Below are 17,980 nucleotides of genomic sequence, written 5' to 3'. Positions count from 1 at the left end.
TACTCATCGCTTTAACAAAATTCTTGCGGGGGGAGATTGCTAATACATTGCTTTATTTGGTTACATGTACATCCATGCATCGGCGGAAGGTATTTCAGGACCCCTTTAAGGTCGCCTGAAAGGCCACGTGGAAGGGCCGTAACCATGTGGTCCACCTCGAGCGTGATGTTTACATTCGCGATTTGCACAGCGAAGGCGCTTATGCTGGCAGGCACGCTGTTTAGACTCCATCAGCTCCAAACAGAGAACGGGATACACACGTCAACTAGGGCTTCACGAAATATGCATTCCACCTACCATCACGGAGGGCGCCTAGCCAGCGCTCAAGCGCACCTATCCCGCTACCCTTCCTCTGAGCACACGCTCTGCGTAGACGTAGCGGCGTATACCCCACCCGTCCTGCCTTCGCACTCTGTAGTAAGCGCTTCTCCAACATCCGCTAACGTCTCAGCTACCTCGCCACCACTTCCTTTAGTAACTGCGGAGGAAACGGCCATAGCCCTTGCCCCTACTCAATTACCTACCCCTATCATTTTATTTGACTCCCAAACTACCATACAAAATTACACAAACGGTGTCATCTCCGTTGCTGTCCTCAAAATTCTCCTTCAGAATGCCCCTGCTCACCCCGTGAGGCTGCTGTGGACTTTGGCCCACCGCGACGTAGGCTGCAATGCGACGGCGGCACCCCGACACGGCCGAGCTTTGATAACCCGGGCTCCCGTTTCGGAGGAACCTACCTCCCCCGCACCCTTCACTTACGGCGCCGGCAGCGCACATGTGGCGGCTCTTACAAACACACTTCCCCGCACTCTCCTTGTGCACACCCACCCCCACCAATTCGCCTCCCCTCACGGCCCCTCATGTGATGCGCTGGACACTCTCCCACTGCCTGTGCGAGTGTCCGCGCGACCCCTTCCACCTTTTCCCCTCCTTCTCTCACTGGGAGCAGGCTCTGGGGAGCTCTGACCTGGTAACCAAAGAAAGACAAAGGGCCCCCACCACACCCATACCCTGATCCCAATGTTAACAAAAATGCCGCTACTATACTACTACTACTACTACTACTACTACTACTACTACTACAACTTCTGCTACTACTACTACAACTTCTACTACAGTCAATCGCTTCCTGGCACAGCGGACGCAATACGCAGTGGCCAGCGTTATAATTACCAGTGCCCCCTGTCGTTTCCTCCGCCTTGCAGGCGCGATACGTGGAGTGTAGCGTGATCTGGTGTACATATAGAGTTTTAGCGTAGCAGCTAGCGCGCGCTAACGCTACGGCAGCGGGTTACCGGGACCCGACTGCGCATGCGCGCGCGGAGACGGAGAGGAGGTCGCCCCTCAGCGGAACGAATGCGCCGGCTCAGCGAGGCATGGGCGCCCGTTCCTGCCAAGTCGGGTCCCGCCACCCGCCGCCGTATCGTTAGCGTACGCTAGCCGCTCGGCACACCCGGCTAGACAGCGGCAGCGTCCCGCGTAAAACCGGGAGGAGAGCGGCAGAAAACTTCGCTTTAAAAATCCCCGCAGAGAAGTGCATGAAGTATTATTTAATTGCCTAGTATCAAAAGCCGTCATCAAGATATATCGCCACCTCGGGCGTTGAGTAGACACAGCCCCATAGCGGGGCTCGCGTGCTCGTCATTCCATATCGGCGGCACGCAGCAACTTTTTCCACCGGGAGAGCTTCCCTAGATGGCGACACCGGTTTCCGTTGCGCAGCTGCGAGATGCGGAGCCGGTTCAGCGTGATGATCGCCATTTGCCGTCGCGGGGCGTCACCGTGGGTGCGGTACAGGGGCCACGGGATGTCCCGGGTCCGGTCGGGAACCCTGCGCGACACGAAGACGACAGTGTTGGTCTCGCTACTGCTACATCGGCTCACCTGAGAAGTTCAGGACGTATATTCAGAACGTTATCTTACTGAATCAACAAAAGGGGCAGCCGCCAGGGCATAACTGAGACATTAAGTGCAGAGCATAGGGGCTCGCCTTGTCGCTGTAGCTCGCGTAACGCATGATGTCAAGCGACGACCAGAATCAGGTGGCGCAGCGAGATAATTAACGGACCCAAATAGAGCCCGTCGTACCCGTCGTAGGGCGTCCCACAGAGGCCTCGAGAACCAAGCGGTTTATGTAGTCAAAACCGTTCGAAAATCGTGAACCGCTGGCGCTTGTCATACATCTACCCGTTGTTTAGCGCAAAAAAATGTGCACGTACGTTTGAGGCAGAATCTGTGTATATGACTGACAGCTTCCGCGTCCATTTAGTTAGGAACGCCCGTTGGGTTGGTTTTTCCGATAGTAAGCGAAAAAAGTGGCAGTGCAAAAAAAAAAAAAAAAATGGCGCGTTCCAACTGCGCTGGAAGGCGCTGGCACGCGCGGGGTGAAAAGCACGCACAAAAATATAGACAGACCAAAATTTTGCCTTTTAGTAACCCCCCCCCCCCCCAAAAAAAAAAAAAAGAAACATAACTCCCGCTGGCGCTATTTGAAGCAGGGAGCGCGCTAGCACTGCGTAGGCGGGAAATTTGAATGAAACCTCCGTTTAATTCACCAAGAGAGGAGTGAGACAGGTCGGCAAAGAACGTGATGGGTGGTAGCAGTGAGCGGATAGCGGTGCCACAGCCCATTATGGCGAATCACTGCTCTGCACTTACGACAGCTTTCACATTGAGTGGAAGGGCTTTAATTTTTTGGAATGCTTATAGTTACCTCCATTTTAAAGAACGTGACGAGACCTGTATAGGTCTTTCAAAGGTGTAACTTACCTGAACGTATTTTCCCCTCAAAATTGTACATCCTTGCGATCCGCTCTTCAGAAAATTATTTTGTACGAGTTTGTTCATTCGTACGATTACGCAAACTAACAAAGGTTAAGGTTCGTTTAACTCTTCAAAAGAAGCTTGAATTCTGAAACAAAGTAGGTTTACGGATGGAATGCTTTAGGTATTCGTTTAGTGAGGCTAAAATTGGACTAAAACATCTGGCAAGTATCAATGAACATCGCAAACGGGATTTGAAAAGAATTACGCAGAAATGTAAATAAATGCGACTTTATAAAGCGTTCTTGTGAAGGTGTGTACTAGGAAATTTACGATTACAGCAAGTATCAAATACCTAAGTGTAGTTTAGGCGCCTTAGACCTAAACTAACTTTATTATTATTGAGGAGACCTCGGCGTCCGTGGTAACGTTTTCTGCATGATTGGTCGTTTTAGCAAAATTTCGTATCCATGAGAACTGTAGATTAGGATAAGAATTAAAGTTAATTACTTCAATGCAAACGAGAAAATTAAAAACCGAAACAAGACATTAAAAGACAAATTCCTCACTAATATAGTGCAACGTCACCAAGACTAGCGAGAAACTATTGTAGAATATTTTTTTCCCCGACCTGATTTAATGGTGACGTACACGTCACAGCGAATTAGGGAGTACTCGCACCAAACAAATAATACAACTTGTTAATGTAATTGTTGAGGCAGTCTTTCGTGGAGCTGGAATCGCATCGCTATAGGGGGGGAAACTAATTGCAGATAGCATACAGAAGTTTTGTTTTTATTGACGTGAACGATGAATGAGACCAAACACTGACAAGAAGCTAGACACGCTTTGGAAAGCTAACGAGGAGTTCTGCTTACCAACACAAATAAAAATACTGTGATGACATCTACGCAATTTTAATGAGCTGTGAATGCGAAGAATGCGAAAGCATTAACGTCCAAATAATATCAGTGGGATGCTCCCCACCACGCAGGTGATTCTGATCAGTCACCACGCTGGTGACTGATGCGCCGGTGGGCGAGGGCTTGTAAAATGCGGGTATACCTTAAAAAGATGCCGTCGATGTCAGTTGGCTTACCGAGTTTGAGCAAGGAGTGCTCACTGCACTGGTTTAATTTAGAAGCTACCAGTTTGGTCGCTATGAATTTCAACTCCACTTGACAGAGGGCTTGGTTAGATATTCTTAGAAGTGGTCTTGAAAACAAGCTGTGGCCATCTTACAGTAGCAAGAATGGAACGGCCATGGTACAGTGGTGTAATTCTATTCGACCGGGAGCTGAAATCAGTCACGCTGGTGCAGGTTCGAGTCCCACAGGCGAACATAATTCCTCTGCTTCTACTAACGCAGCCTAGAGCACGTGTTCTCTCAAGGCTAATCTATATATCAGTCCACGTTTCTTCCACATGAATATACTGGCACGCACGCGCAAAAATATTAGCTTATACAGAAGCTGCATTTGTACCGTGTCTGTACACTGTCATCGTCAATTCCGTCTCTCGACAGCGTCAGTTCGATTGAAGTCCCCGCTTTCTGAACATACGCGGTCATTTTACAAGTTATCCAGTTTTGTTTTGCTTAAGAACCTATAGCGGACCCTGTCTTCCGTCATAGGCCGAAAGCCATATATAGGCCGAAACTCCGCGTGCAGAGCTACGGAATAGCATTGGACCACAGAAGAAAATTTGCCAAGAAACCCGGGGAATGTTACCGAAACTCAAGGAAATTTCCTCTGAGAAATGACCGATCAATACAACTAGCAGTTACTTCAGTCTTTCACAATGGACGCAGCGCACATTCGCAACTATTTTAGGCTATAAGGTTTCAACCGCCGTGCTGTGGCGACTAACTTCACGAAATGCAACGGAAGCACGGACGTACCCGGTCCTGGCGAAGGCCCCCACCTTGCCCATCATGCGAAGGCTCGTGGCCCGGGCGCCGGCCTCGTCTTCAGGCGGCTGGTTCACGACGGCGCCGAGGGAGAACAGCGCGTCGGCGTAGTGGGGGGCACCACGCCACTGGCCGCGAAGCTCGGCGTCCTCGCGCAGGGTGAGCGCGTTGATGTTGAAGTCGAACTCGTAGAAGTACACGCTGCCTCCGCCCCGCGCAATCACGTCCGCCATCAACCTGGTCGGGCACTTCACCAGCACGTCGCCCAAGAATTCGGCCGCGCTCGCGTACGCCTCGGCGGCCGAAAAGGACGAACCGTCGGCCGCCAGGATGTCGGCGAAGTAGAGTTGGCTGACGGTGGCGACCTCCTCGGCCGCAAAAAAATGCAGCACCAGCCTCTCCAGGAGCAGTCGAACCAGGGGCCTGGGCAACGTCTCGGCCTTCTCGAGCTGCCACTGGCCGAAGAACTGCCGCAGGAAGTACTCTCCCTCGTTCGTCGCGTACCCGAGCACGAGCGTCTTGCCCGCGAACGTGGCCGGGGTGCCCTCTTCGTCCGGCAGCAGCAGGTCACCGGTGGCCGTGGACAGGAAGAAGTCGTCCTCGGTGTCGTTGCTGCCGTACAGCGGCCCGAAGGGCCTGGCGTGCACGCCGTTGAACTCCTCCAGGTTGGCTACGATGCGACCGGCGGGTGCCTGGCGCAGACAAGACATCAGCGCTGTTGGTGGTGGCTTGGGCGTGGTGGCGTCCCAAGTGTCCTCCCCGTCGGCTGTGGGCGGCCCGGCGCACATGACGGTGCCGAGCTGCTCCACCTCGTCCTGCTCGGCGTAAGCACTGAAGCGGCTCATGACGAACGGGCTCCCGCCCAATAAGAAGGCGCGCGAGAAGAACTGGCGGCTCAGCGGAGACAGCAAGTGGAGGCCCACACTCACGGCGCCGCTGTCGACGCCCAGCAGGGTGACGTGGCCCTGGCGGGCGCCGAACGCGGCGGCGTTGTCCCGTAGAAACTGCAGCGCCAGCAGCTGGTCCCACAGGCCCTGGTTGCCCGGCGCGTTCTTCTCCTCGGCTCGCAGGAACCCCAGCGGGCCGAGCCGGTAGTTGGGAACGGCCACGACGACGTCGGCGCCCGCGGCCAGCCAGCTGCCGTCGTACAGGGGGTCCCGGTTCGAGCCTGTCCCGAAGCTGCCCCCGTGGAGGACCACCACCATGGCTCTGCGTGGCGCCGTCAGGGGGCGTAAGTGGATACCACAGCATAAAAATGAGGATTATAGGTGATGCGTTGTATAAGCGAGGCACATCCGTCAACATCATGGCCTATCTGTAAATGTGCCGATTTTACCTGGTGTCACGACAGTGTCCCAACGCAAACAATGTGTTTGCATAAATGGAACTTGTTGAAATTTTCTAGCCATAGCAGCTGGAGTGCCACAGGGCTCTGTTTTGGGACCTATTCTATTTTCTCTTAATGCGAACGATTTGCCGAATCGCTCAGTAAAAGGGGAAGCCATAATGTACGCTGATAACACAGTTGTTTTATTCGTAGGAAATAGCATTAAGCAGCTAGAAATGGACGCGAATAATGACTTAATAAATATCGCAAAACAGTTTGATGAAAACAGGTTGACGCTAAATATAACCAAAACAATATATATTCTATTTTCATCGTCGGGTGCAAAGAGCAATTAATTCAATAAAACTGAAACTGGGAACTGATGAGATTCAAAAGGTAGAAACGTATAAATATCTCGGCATAGTCCGTGACGCGGCCATGAATTATAAACAGCATATCAGTGTTCATGTATAAAATGAAGTTTTGCTTGTTTCATGCAGGCACGATGTCGTGCCTGCATGAAACAAACAAACAAGCAAGCAAAACTTAAGGGGAAACACTGATATTTCCCCTTGCCAACATTAAAAACAATTTACTTCGCTGTCTTTCACTGCCCCCTAATATACTGCGCTGAAACTTGGGACAGCGCATACTTATCGTACCTTTCCCCAGTTATAAAATTACAAAAACGAGCACTGCGCGTTATAACCTTTTCAAAATGTACTGCCCCCACAGCCCTCATATTCAGTACTCTAGAAATAATGCCTTTCTTGGTCGCCCGATATTACAAAATAGCCTGCGTCACTCAAAATACTTTGTCAGGAAACAGCCCTTTCCCATCAAATATTTTCATAAAATCAGGTCGAGCAACAGGAAGTCACATAAACATCAATTTTAGCATCCCGCTTGTACACAACGTGTATGGCAGACGTACACTGCAGTATCTTGGTACCAAGATGTGGAACGCTGTTTCAGTTGACGTTAAGGAAAGCCGCAACTTTTCTCTAGCCTTGAAAACAAACGTAATAATTTCGAATTACTACCTTGACCTGTATATAACTATTTTTACCACCTGTAAACTCTGTATTTTCTTTTCTTAAATGCTTGGTCCTGGACAAAATATGTATCTCATTTAGTTGGGATGCTAGATTTGCCGTTGTTTCTATTTCGAGTGGGCACTTGTATGCGTGTGCATGTATGATTGTATATGCGCTATGTTTAAGTACATTGACGTGTATGGGTGTATAACGGTTCTGACGACCGCTTTCTATTGCTGTCCATATTGAATTAGTTTATAGCTGAGTTACTACAATATGATGTATTTATTGCATGGGCCCGCCACTAGCAGGGTTGCTATATATGGGCCCAGATGATGTGTTGCATATCAAAATGCAATTCCTTTTTTGGAAAATAAAGTTGAAGTTGACAGAGGGTTTGTGCATTTGTTGTTTGCACTTATTCTAGACAATTCTTACACACAAGCATTGTCTCAGGTGGCAAGGCTTAAGGCCAAGAAAGGCTTAACGAAGCCATGTTACCCGTTATATGCTGTTAGCTGACCAAGGAGACCGCTTATTGTCGCAAAGTATTTAGGATTTGAAGCATCCGGAAACAGCGCTCTTTTTCCTTTACCAGAATGGAAAACACGGGGATGTGGGCAAGCTGCTGTGTTCGGGATCTTTTAGGTTCATTTGAGGGTCACCGTCATTCTGGCAGCCGACAGCCGCCTGCCTCGTCGGGCCCACCCGACACCATGGCTGCTCCCCGTGGACCTCTTCGATTTAGAAGTGCCTTACAGCGCATGTGTTCTCTGTAGACTTCACTGACAAGATGTGCCGTAGAAATGCACGTGAAAAGCGAACACCAGCCTGAAGCTCGGGCGTTCTGTGGTAAATACGTCCGGGACTCGTAAGTGAAGAGGACTGCTTTGGTGATTTTTTAAAAATGGCGACGCGTTCTTAAGAGCAGAGCTGCTTAAGCAATTAGTTCCGCCGTCGAGCATTACTAGAAAACTCCGCCCAGCCGAGTGCACGTGAGCGTGCGCCTCGGAGGAGCGCCCGGCGTCGGCTACCTCGACCTTCGAGAACACTCTGCTTTGCCTTGCTTTGAGGTTCTGGGGGGGGGGGGGGGGGGGGTGAGGAAGGGGCCCTAAACTGTCTGACTGGGGGGTTTTCGACACCTTATCAGGCCCGGGTGGGGAAGGGGAAGGGGGATGAAAGGGGGATAGCAGGTCGAGTGTGATCTCTCGCGTGCCGCTCTCCTCGCCAGTTCGCGTGCATGTGTACGCGCCTGAAAGGGACACTGAAGTGAATTTGTCAAGCTCCCGTTTTTGCTTGCACTGCGTAGACTGACTCAAATTAGCACACTTTTCATCGTTTATTCGGTTGACAAATCGGTAATTATTTTACAAAGCGCGAAAGAAGAAAAACTACCATGCGCGGTTTGCGGCGGCCGCACCAACTAAAGCTGTGACGTTAGGAGGAGCGGGCACCGTGATTGGACGATGCCCAAGGTGAGCAACCAAACAAGTTTCGGTTTCGGTTTCGGTTCTGTAAAACACAACCGTTGGAGTTGTTGGATGGGCATTCTCAATAACTCAGTAATCATCGTACCGCGCTTCTGCCATGTTGTCAGCTGTAAAAATGCATAAAGATAAGCCTCCTAGGACGGCTTGGAATCGTAGCATTCACTAGCCGAAACCTACGCAGTGCATGAACGCCCTCCGCGTACCCGCAGACGCCCAAATGTCATGCGCTCCAAATATGGAGGCAAGCTCCATATTTGGAGCTTGCCTCCCTCATGCCTGTGTCGTAAAAGGCGTGTTCGCACCAGGCCAAGGGTCTGTTCATTCTGGCCTGTGCCCACTGCCTGCAAGCAGTCGGTGCTTATGGCAACAGCACGCCAACGAGAACTCGCTAGCGCGCCAGTGCCAGCCTGCGCGCGTTTTGTGAACTAGTTCGTGTAGCCATGAACACTGCGGCCCAAAAAAAAGGTGAACTCAGTATAGAAAACATCGGCGGAAAACGAAAAAGTTAACTTACAAAAAAAAAAAAGCACGTACCCGCGGGGATTCGAACTCGTAACTTGCAAAATACTTGCGGTGTCAAACCTAGCAACACAGACTACTCAGCCACAGAGCGGGCTCCGCTGACATCGGTATTATAGGGTATATATTGCACAACCAGTTTACACTTTTATTTAGTTTTGGCATTTCAAGCAGCTTAAGTGACTATTTGTTGTATTGCGCTCGTGCAGTAAGCGTCGCCCGAGTTTCCACAATAGATCACGTCTAGCAATTGCATTTCGTAGACGGAAAAGCGTTCGCAGATGCGTAGTCGTGCTGCTGACCGCTGTGCTTGTTCGCCCAGCGCAAAAAAGTGCTTCCCGCACCCTAGTTTTACGCTGTACGGTAAAAATATCAGTTGATTTTATTTCCTTAGTACCTATATTGACTTCGCTGACTCTTCTCCCGCCTTCAAGAGGCCTTATATTTTCCTACTGGCATACCAGTCAGCGAAGCGTCGCATGTGCGCTTGTGCAGCGCTTGTGTGAAGCGACCTTGACTTGGAGCTAGATACAGTGTACAAACTAACCAAGTGAAGAAAGGCAAATTCTACCATTCACAAGCGTGTCCTGGCTTCGTTTCAACTGAGCGAACGAATTGCGACGACCCGTCGGCGGCCGGCGGACGAAACGCTGGGCCGACTGACTCTGTCTGAAGGCCGGGGAGCCGTGCAGTAGCGCATCCAATTGCCAGCTTATCCCCTCCTGACGTCACACGAAAACGCCGCAGAAAATGGGCGAGCGTAAAGAGAGGAGGACAGCATTTTCGAATTAATTTTTCTACTAAATAAAATCGCGTAAACGCGCCCAGGGTGGTCGAAACATGGCCTGGGGACTCCGGACTACAATTTGCGCTAGTAATCCCGCAATGTTTACATATCACTTCAGTGTCCCTTGAAGGGGGGCACAGACGCCGAGTTCGCGCTACAGACGCCGAGTTCGTGAAGCCTATTTCCGCGGGTGAGAGATGACAAAGCCTGTGAACAAAACGGTCCGGGCCTGCCAGTAATGGAGAACATTCAGAGGCAAGTTCTGAAGTTGATGAGAGGTGCAACAGCCGGGTCTCCGTCGAAGAGAGAAAGGTCGCCAGCTCTTCTGTTTCTCCAGCCTTGCACTAATAGTGCAATCTGCGCCAGTTTTTCAAACACACGCTCGGTGAACGCTTGGTGGCTTTTTTTCTCGCGTACCCTTAGGAGGGTCTTGGAGCAGCGACTCGCGCGGCAGGCATATATAGCGAGGTATACAGCTTCGACTAATTTTAATTACAGCTCAAGTGTAATTTTATTTTGTTTGAGGGCGCGTCGATTGTGCGGAAAGTGGATCAGTAAAACCCCAAAATGTTTCACAAACTTAAGGTTCTACCCATTGATAGTTTACGGCAGCTGAGAACGGCCGTCGCCAATAATGATACCATTCATCCATCCAAACTGTACTCGTCGTCCCTTTCCTCCAGGGATTCCGTAGTTGGTACTTCAACTTACCCCCGTCAAATAACGCACATGGAGGAAAACGCCCGCAGTACATCGGTACCAAAATTATGGCACAGCTTGTCCCAGGAAATAAAATCAGCTTCCCCCGCAATATAAAAAGAGACGTTTTCTTGTCTTCATAAATTAATCTCCGTAAACGGTAGACACTCCTGACAAATTTCTTCTCTTCTAAACCGCAGCGATGGCTCGGGGGCCTTCTCTTCCAATATTACCAAGTCCAGTGAAAGTTTACTGCGTCGTTGTTATTTTTCGCTGAATTTCTTTCTGCTTGCATATAAAAATGTCATATTCTCGGTCATTTTGCACATGCGTGTGTGTAAATATATTTGTGTGATTTACGCGCGATCGCATATATATCATTAGGTATATACGCACACATCCACGCCAACTCCATATGACTGTACAAAAGATCCTGAGGTGGTCACAATTTATCCGGAGCCCTCCACTAAGGCGCGCCTGCTCGCCGAAGCAACATCCGGGCAATGTCGTCACAACTTTTTGTGCCTTGTTTAAGTGCTTGTTAGGTATAAATGGGACCCTATACTAGCCTTTCGACACGATTCCAAGAATATTTCGGCCTTTCGTGCTTGAAATGTAAATAAATTAAACCTAAATGAAACGAAATTGTGTGCACTTATCCGGTTGTCGTGTGTTTTGTCACGCTTGCTTTTCATGATGTCACCGTACCAACCACCCCACTTTAGTTACTGCTGCAGCGTCTAGTAAGGCTAAGAACTGTTCCCCAGCCTCGCGAGCAAGCCCTAGGCGGTTTGCAGAGGTATCAAGTGGAAACGTTGGATTGGTCCGAGGTTCAAGATGTAAACGCAGCCATGAACTCCGACTGCAAACACTATGAGGACCCGGCTCCCGTACCTGGTCGAGCTTCGGTCGTAAGGGGACCTGGGCACAAACACGTCGACGCGCAGGCAGTCTTCGTCGTCCGAGGAGTTGGTGGGGGGCCTGAAGTAGTCGTCGGTGGCCACTTGCGGGCAGCGGACGTCCTCTCGGCGCGTGGCGTCCAGCGTCGCGGCCCAGGCGGCGTGGCGCTTGGGCACGCGGAAGCGACGCGTCCCGACGGGTGGCTCCGCGTAGGGCACGCCGTAGAAGGCCACCACGTCCGTCTCGAGCACGCGCAGGGACACGCCGCGCACCTGGCCCAGGCTGGTGGCCACGGTCAGGTTTTCCTCCGGCTGGCGGCGCGCGGCAGGCGTGCCTTCGGGCGGGTGGTGCATGGCGTAGAGCGTGAGCAGCAGCGCGAAGCCCACTGACACGGCCACCACTGCGCGCACGGTCCGAGACGGAGCGGTGAGAAAAGACAGTTTTAGTTTCACGTGCGCACACAGTTTACGTACGCAAACTGGAAAAGTATACGTAGCCCACGCGCATGTAGTTTAAAACCCTCATAGTTGCCCCATAGTCCTCTGGATAGCCGTACGCCGATCGTAGGGCGCCTGCAGATGCACGTGCTGTCTGCCCATACCCGTGTGTAGAGTTCCTGTATATAGCTCTCCCTGCGGGAGCTATATACAGTAACTCTACCCGTGTGTTACCCCTAGCGCCATCTATACTGACAGTAGCAACTCGTGATCTCGCGAGCCCGTTGCTATGATGACAAAAAACGCTACTTCGTCTGGCTTAACAGCTAAAAAACGCCCTTCTATATATAAAAAAAACAAGACCTGTTTTTCGATTAAAACTTGAATTAAATATGGGATTAAAAATGGGAAAATTGAAGGCGAAACCAATAGCTTAGAATACGATATCGCTCCTAAGGATGAACGACGAAGCGGTTATAGCTGCGAAACGGACAGGCAGGGCGCCGCCATGTTGGTCAACTCTACGTACGGAAGCTACGTGAAGAACGCAACGTAAGGATTCGAATCTTACGTACGTCCGTAAGACTCACGGCGACCCTTTGCGTTGTGAGCATGCGCACTCATCATCCGTGAAAGCTCTGCGTACGTGAAGCTGCTACTTAACGCGTGAGGGGAGACGAAAGCTGTAGTATCACCGCTAAGGTGCATGCTGTTTCAAAGACCCTGAGGTAGATGATGCTATCAGTGTCCGACGCCCTTCCAAATGCAGTCTAAAAAAATTCACCATCTTCCCGTAGGGGAATCCTGAGTAGTATGCGAAGCAGCCATGGGGTCGAGGAGAATGAGGGGCGTTGCGGAAGGAGAATGAGGGGAGCGGAGCGCGCGCGCGCGTCATTTATACCGTGGAGCTACAGTGGCGCCCCCAGCGGAGTATGCAGCGGCATTCGTCGCGTCTCTAACCACGGCCGCTGGATGAGAGCGCACGCAAGCTGCTTCGCATTATCGCGCGTGGTGCCGCAGGTGTTGCCATTCGTTGCGCAATCCCGGAGAGGAGAGAAGCGTCGGAGAGGAGTGGAGGAATGCCGGAGAGGAGAGGAGATGAGACAAGGAGATGAGACAAGGGGATGAGATGAGGAGGAGGAGGATGCGCATGCGCAGTGGGGGTGTGGACGCCGCACAACGGCGGCCGCACAACGGCGGAGGGAACAGGCGCGACCATAAGCTGCTCCGCATCTAAAAAATTGTGGCTTCGGTCTGTTGGTGATGCACAATGAGACGTATACCGCCAAAATGACAAGTGTGGCTGGTTGGTGGTAATTGATATTGGAAGAAACCTAGGCACAAAAACGTCGAAGAGAAGAGGAAGAGGCAAAGTGTTGTGCGGGCATCAACATGCCGCGGTCATCAACGAGGTGCTGGCACCGGCGCCCCGCGCGCGTTCATCTGAGCTTTTCGGCCGCTTTACGTGCGATTACGTTACGGTCGACGTGTACGCGCCTTTTGGCAACGCGTTTGACACAACTGTCAATCTCGTGAAAAATACAATATCTCTTTTTGGGGGACCGTGCAGCGTACGCAAAGAGCAAGTATGTACCGAAAAGGTTGCGAGGAGCACACCGACACCCGGCGCTCCTGTCTCCTGCTAGTACGTAGATTATGAACTTTACCACGAAAATCAAACGCTCTCCGTCTAACGACAACGATGGTCGAAGCGCTCAGCCTTCTCCTGAGGGATTCGTTCGCTGTCGTTGGGGTTGTGGGCTTTGATCGTTGATGGGATGTGCTTTGCGTCGTTCAATCAGTGGACCTCGCCGTCCGTTAGTCAGACCACGGAAACTTCGCTTTGAATCCAAACTGCTTCGACCGTGTCAAAACCGCGCAGTCGGGTAGACATCGGCTAGATAACGCCAGGGACCCAAGTTTGATTCCGATCAAGGAGAAGCGTTTTTTCTTCTTGATGCTCTTGATGTGCCTTCGCTTACACCACCACCACCACCACCACCACCACCACCATAATCATCATCATCATCATCATCGGCGTCGTATTGTGAAACCCATTTTGTGAAGTTTACTGCCTTGCAGTGCGTTTTATTTGAAAGAACGACGCCACCAGTAAGACATAGAAAACTTCGATTTAGAACTGAATTTACTAATCGATAGTAGGAGCGCTAAGCACCTCCCAGCTGACACATGCGCAAACACCCTTTATCTGCGCTGCGCGCCGTAAGGGAGGAACGGAGTGCAGCGTGAGGAAGAGGATGCATGCCTTGCAAAGGTCTCTTCGATTTGGCCTGCACTTTTTGAATGAGTTCAGGATGAGTTCAGCCAGTTCAGCGCAGGCGACTGCACAACCGGTCCTGCACTTTTGTCGTCTGCTTCTGCACCTCCTCCCTGGGGGGTGCAGGGAGAGCCGTGAACTCATCCTGCACTCTCTGCACCGTCGGTAAATCGAAGAGAAAAGTGCAGGCGCCACGCGCTGCACTCGAAAATCGAAGAGGTGAGGGCTGCACTACCTCAATGAGTGCAGCGAGTGCAGCAAAATCGCAGACACCTTACATCTCGGTTTGCCACCGAGCATGGCCACACTGACCCTAGCACGGCGGCAGCAAATCCATCGGCGATCGGCCGCCCCCCCTCGCCCTACTGTTTATCGGGACTGATCTCCCGTTCGCACCCAGTAGGGGGTCCAGTGACACAAACGAAGTAGGTACAAAACAGATTGGTAACGAATGTTAAATTAGGCAGTGTTAGCTTTTGGTTCTACTCTTTAAAATACACGCATTTGAAGGGCACATGACAACGTGCGCTGCTGCCTGGAAAGGCCTCCGCTCCACTCTGGGCACTCATAATCATCATCATCAGCCTACTCAGGTCCACTACAGGACAGATGACTTTCAACCGCTCCTGTCCTGCGCTGCTTGAGTCCATCGTTTACCCCCGAATTTCCTTATTTCAGCCCTCCAACGGATTGCTGGCCTTCCCCTCCTTCTAGACCCGTCTATTGGTATCCATTCTGTTACCGTAATTGCCCACCGATTGTGGGTTCGTCTCATGGCCATCCTATAGGTTCATTTCTTTTTATTTGTTTGAACTATGATATCACCATTTCTAGTGCGTTCTCTGATCCAGGTAGCGCGTTTCTTGTCCCTGAGTGTTACACCTAACATTATTCGTTCCATGGCCCGTTGAGCCGACCTGAGTTTGCTTTCTAGTTGTTTAGTAAGTTGAAGTTTCAGCTCCGTATGTCATCACCGGCAGTACGCACTGGCTGTAGGTTTTTCTTTTGAGTGACAGAGGTAGCATACTTTTGCTTATTTGAGAGTGCTTGCTGAGTGCTCCGTAACCCATGCCTATTCTGCTCCGGATTTCTGTCCCGTGGTTGGGGTCAGCACTAACCATTTGTCCGAGGTAGTTGCATTCGTTTACTTCTTCTAGCGTTTCGTTTCTAAAGCTGAAGAGGACGTTTTTGGCATGCTTATTCCTCCTTAGCTTAGATTTATCCATATTTATTTTTTAGCCCCACGGCCGTGCTTTCTGACTATTTCTTCGAGCATTGTTTGCAGGTGTTCTGCAGTCTCACTCAGCAACACTATGTCCCGGAAACCTCAAATGGCTCAAGTATTCCCCGTTTATCCTTAATATTATGCCTCCATTTATCCTTAATCCTATGCAGTGGTCCGGGGAAAAGAAATCTGCTACAGTTGTACGCAACCTGAGTGGCGACGGTTTCAATGTTTACCGATTGGTCATCCTGTTGACTGCCGACACGCGTCGAAATATCGACATACGGGCGGTGTCATGTTTCGTCTACAGCAGAAAAAAAAAACAAAAAAAAAACGGTCGCCTCTAGAATCGAATGCGCACGTATTCGCCCTCAGTATCACAGCCTGCGCGACGAGGGCCTTCCGGCTGGTAACCCAACCTTGGGTATTGACGATTGAGGAATGAGAGGTCTCACGTCGTAAGGCTTCACGACAACGGTGCGCAGCTGGCGCCACAACTCCCTTCATAAGCTGCGTGCAGCTCATTGTATGCTACAATGTTACCGATCGGATCCACCCTCATCTTCTAACGCCCCGTGACACTCTAGGGGGCCGCTTGAAGAAAAGCGACAACAGGCGTTCGAACCCTTTCGATTCTCCCTGTTTGGCCGAGGAACGTGAATGCGGTTTGAAGGACCGAACGCCTTTTGTTGCTTTTCTTCAAGGCTGTCTCTAAAGTGCCGTCCGACGGTACTATAAGCACCTCACTAAAGCGACGTCTATCGGCGTTTCGATGAAAAAATGCCGCCTCTGGCATTACTCGCCATGCATTAACGTAATGTAACGTAAACTAATCTATAACCTAACAAGAAAAAAAAATGATTGAAAACACCAAAAAAAAACCAAAACCATGCAACTTATAATTAAAAATAATTAAAAATGTCGTCTGATGGCACCCCAGCCATGGCTGTGTAGCACTGAGGTGGAGTGTCGTCGGACGGCACTATACACACTGCGTTCCTTCAACCGGCGACAGGTGTATTGCGACGGTAATTGAAACACTTTAAAAAATTTTCCTGAGCGAACCGCCGCTCTGTTCGCGCTCAAAGTTCACACGAAAGTCGCATTTTGTGGTCTATTTTGTTTGACTCCGGGAACAACGACGGTACTTACCTGTTTATCCTGAAAATAAATAAAAACGATTTTCGCCTATGGGAAAATGGCGGCTTATTTGGACGTGCGAGCCCGAAAACCGGATTTTCTGATTGTCTGCTGGACCATTTGGCTCCGTACGTAAATCCAAAACGTGCATTTCACTCTGCAGGTGGTTCTGTCGTTCCAACATCAACTTGCGCTGGCTCGCACGTCTAAATCAGCCGCCATTTTCCCATAGGCGAAACTCGTTTTTATTTATTTTCAGAATACACAGGTAAGTACCATCGTTGTTCCCGGTATCAAACAAAATAGACCACAAAATGCGACTTTCGTGGCAAGTTTGGGCGCGAACAGAGTGGCGGTTCGCTCAGGAAATTTTTTTAAAGTGTTCCAATTATCGTCGCAACGCCCTGTATACAGTGTCAAAAGGGAGTTTAGACGCGCTAATGAGGGTGGATCCAATTGGTAATATTGTAGCACACAATGAGCTTCACGCAGTTCGTGAAATGAGAAGCTTGTGGGGCTGACAGGACGCCGTATACGCCTCAAGTGTGGGGCGCCTTATGAGTTGTTTAAAAGTAACAAAACAACCGACGCCGACTACTGCGATTACGTGAAAACGAGATTGAGTCAAAAAGGTATTCGAGTGGGCGTGTTCTCACGTAGGATGTTCTAACTTCGCGAACCGCGTTGTTTGTAGAGGCCTCTTTGATTTGGCTCACACTTTGTGAACGAGTTCACGATGGTTCAGCGCAGTTGCCGCCACTGCACAGCTAGCCGGCCCCGCACTTCAGTTTGTCGTCTGCTTATAAAGTCCCTTCCTTGGCAGTGCAGGAAACGCCATAAACTTATCTGCACTGCCTGCCCCGTCGGCAGATCAAATAGAAAAGTGCAGGCTCCGTGCACTGCACTGGACGATCGAGAAGGCGAGTGCTGCACTGCCTAAAATAGTTCAGCGAATGCAGCCAAATCGAAGAGAAGTGCTCACTGCAGTAGGTTAGAACGAACCGACGCGGCATGAACGCGGAAAGTACGGAACTCACCGAAAACGCAGCACACGCAGATGACGAACTTGTCATTCATTCCTGGAGGTGGTCGGTTAAATCGTGGCTGGTCAGGTTCGGCGGTTACTTCTGAAAAACGGGAGTGGCGGAAAATCGTGACCGGCTCGATTCGGCGCCGCTTCTTCTTCGGTGGTAGTGGCGCGCGCTATGCACTCGTCGATTTTTTCAAAGGGTCCGAGCGAGCTTAGTACAGCGTGGTGTTGTGATAGTTGGTATTGCATTTTTAAGGGTGAAAAAACTTCGCGTGAGAGATAAGACAATAAGTAAAAATTCCGGTGCACCGGTCCTGTCCCTTAATTTCTTATTGTCTTGTCCCTCACGCGCAGTTTTTCCACCTAGGGAGCTGTTTGGCGGATCCTGCAAAGACGCACCCAGCAAAACGCGCCACTGATCAGCGAGACCCCAGGT

General features: G+C 50.6%; 1 protein-coding gene across 1 annotated transcript; it reads right to left on the bottom strand.

Annotated features, from left to right (window-relative positions):
- Positions 1 to 1,544: 1,544 nt before the first annotated feature.
- On the bottom strand, positions 1,545 to 17,637 carry LOC144145082 (cholinesterase-like). The gene is made up of 4 exons (XM_077676575.1): positions 17,552 to 17,637; positions 11,429 to 11,834; positions 4,667 to 5,884; positions 1,545 to 1,834 (listed from the first exon to the last, which is right to left on the bottom strand). Exons 1-4 carry the CDS (start codon positions 17,589 to 17,591, stop codon positions 1,645 to 1,647), a joined length of 1,854 nt encoding a protein of 617 aa, XP_077532701.1. The 5' UTR covers positions 17,592 to 17,637; the 3' UTR covers positions 1,545 to 1,644.
- Positions 17,638 to 17,980: the final 343 nt, after the last annotated feature.

The sequence above is a fragment of the Haemaphysalis longicornis genome, unplaced genomic scaffold (assembly GCF_048455015.1).
Source record: "Haemaphysalis longicornis isolate Haplotype H1 unplaced genomic scaffold, Haemaphysalis longicornis Haplotype H1 scaffold_7, whole genome shotgun sequence".
NCBI lineage: Eukaryota > Metazoa > Arthropoda > Arachnida > Ixodida > Ixodidae > Haemaphysalis > Haemaphysalis longicornis.
The sequence above is the reverse complement of the archived record's forward strand: the minus strand, read 5'-3'. Positions and strand labels throughout refer to the sequence as shown.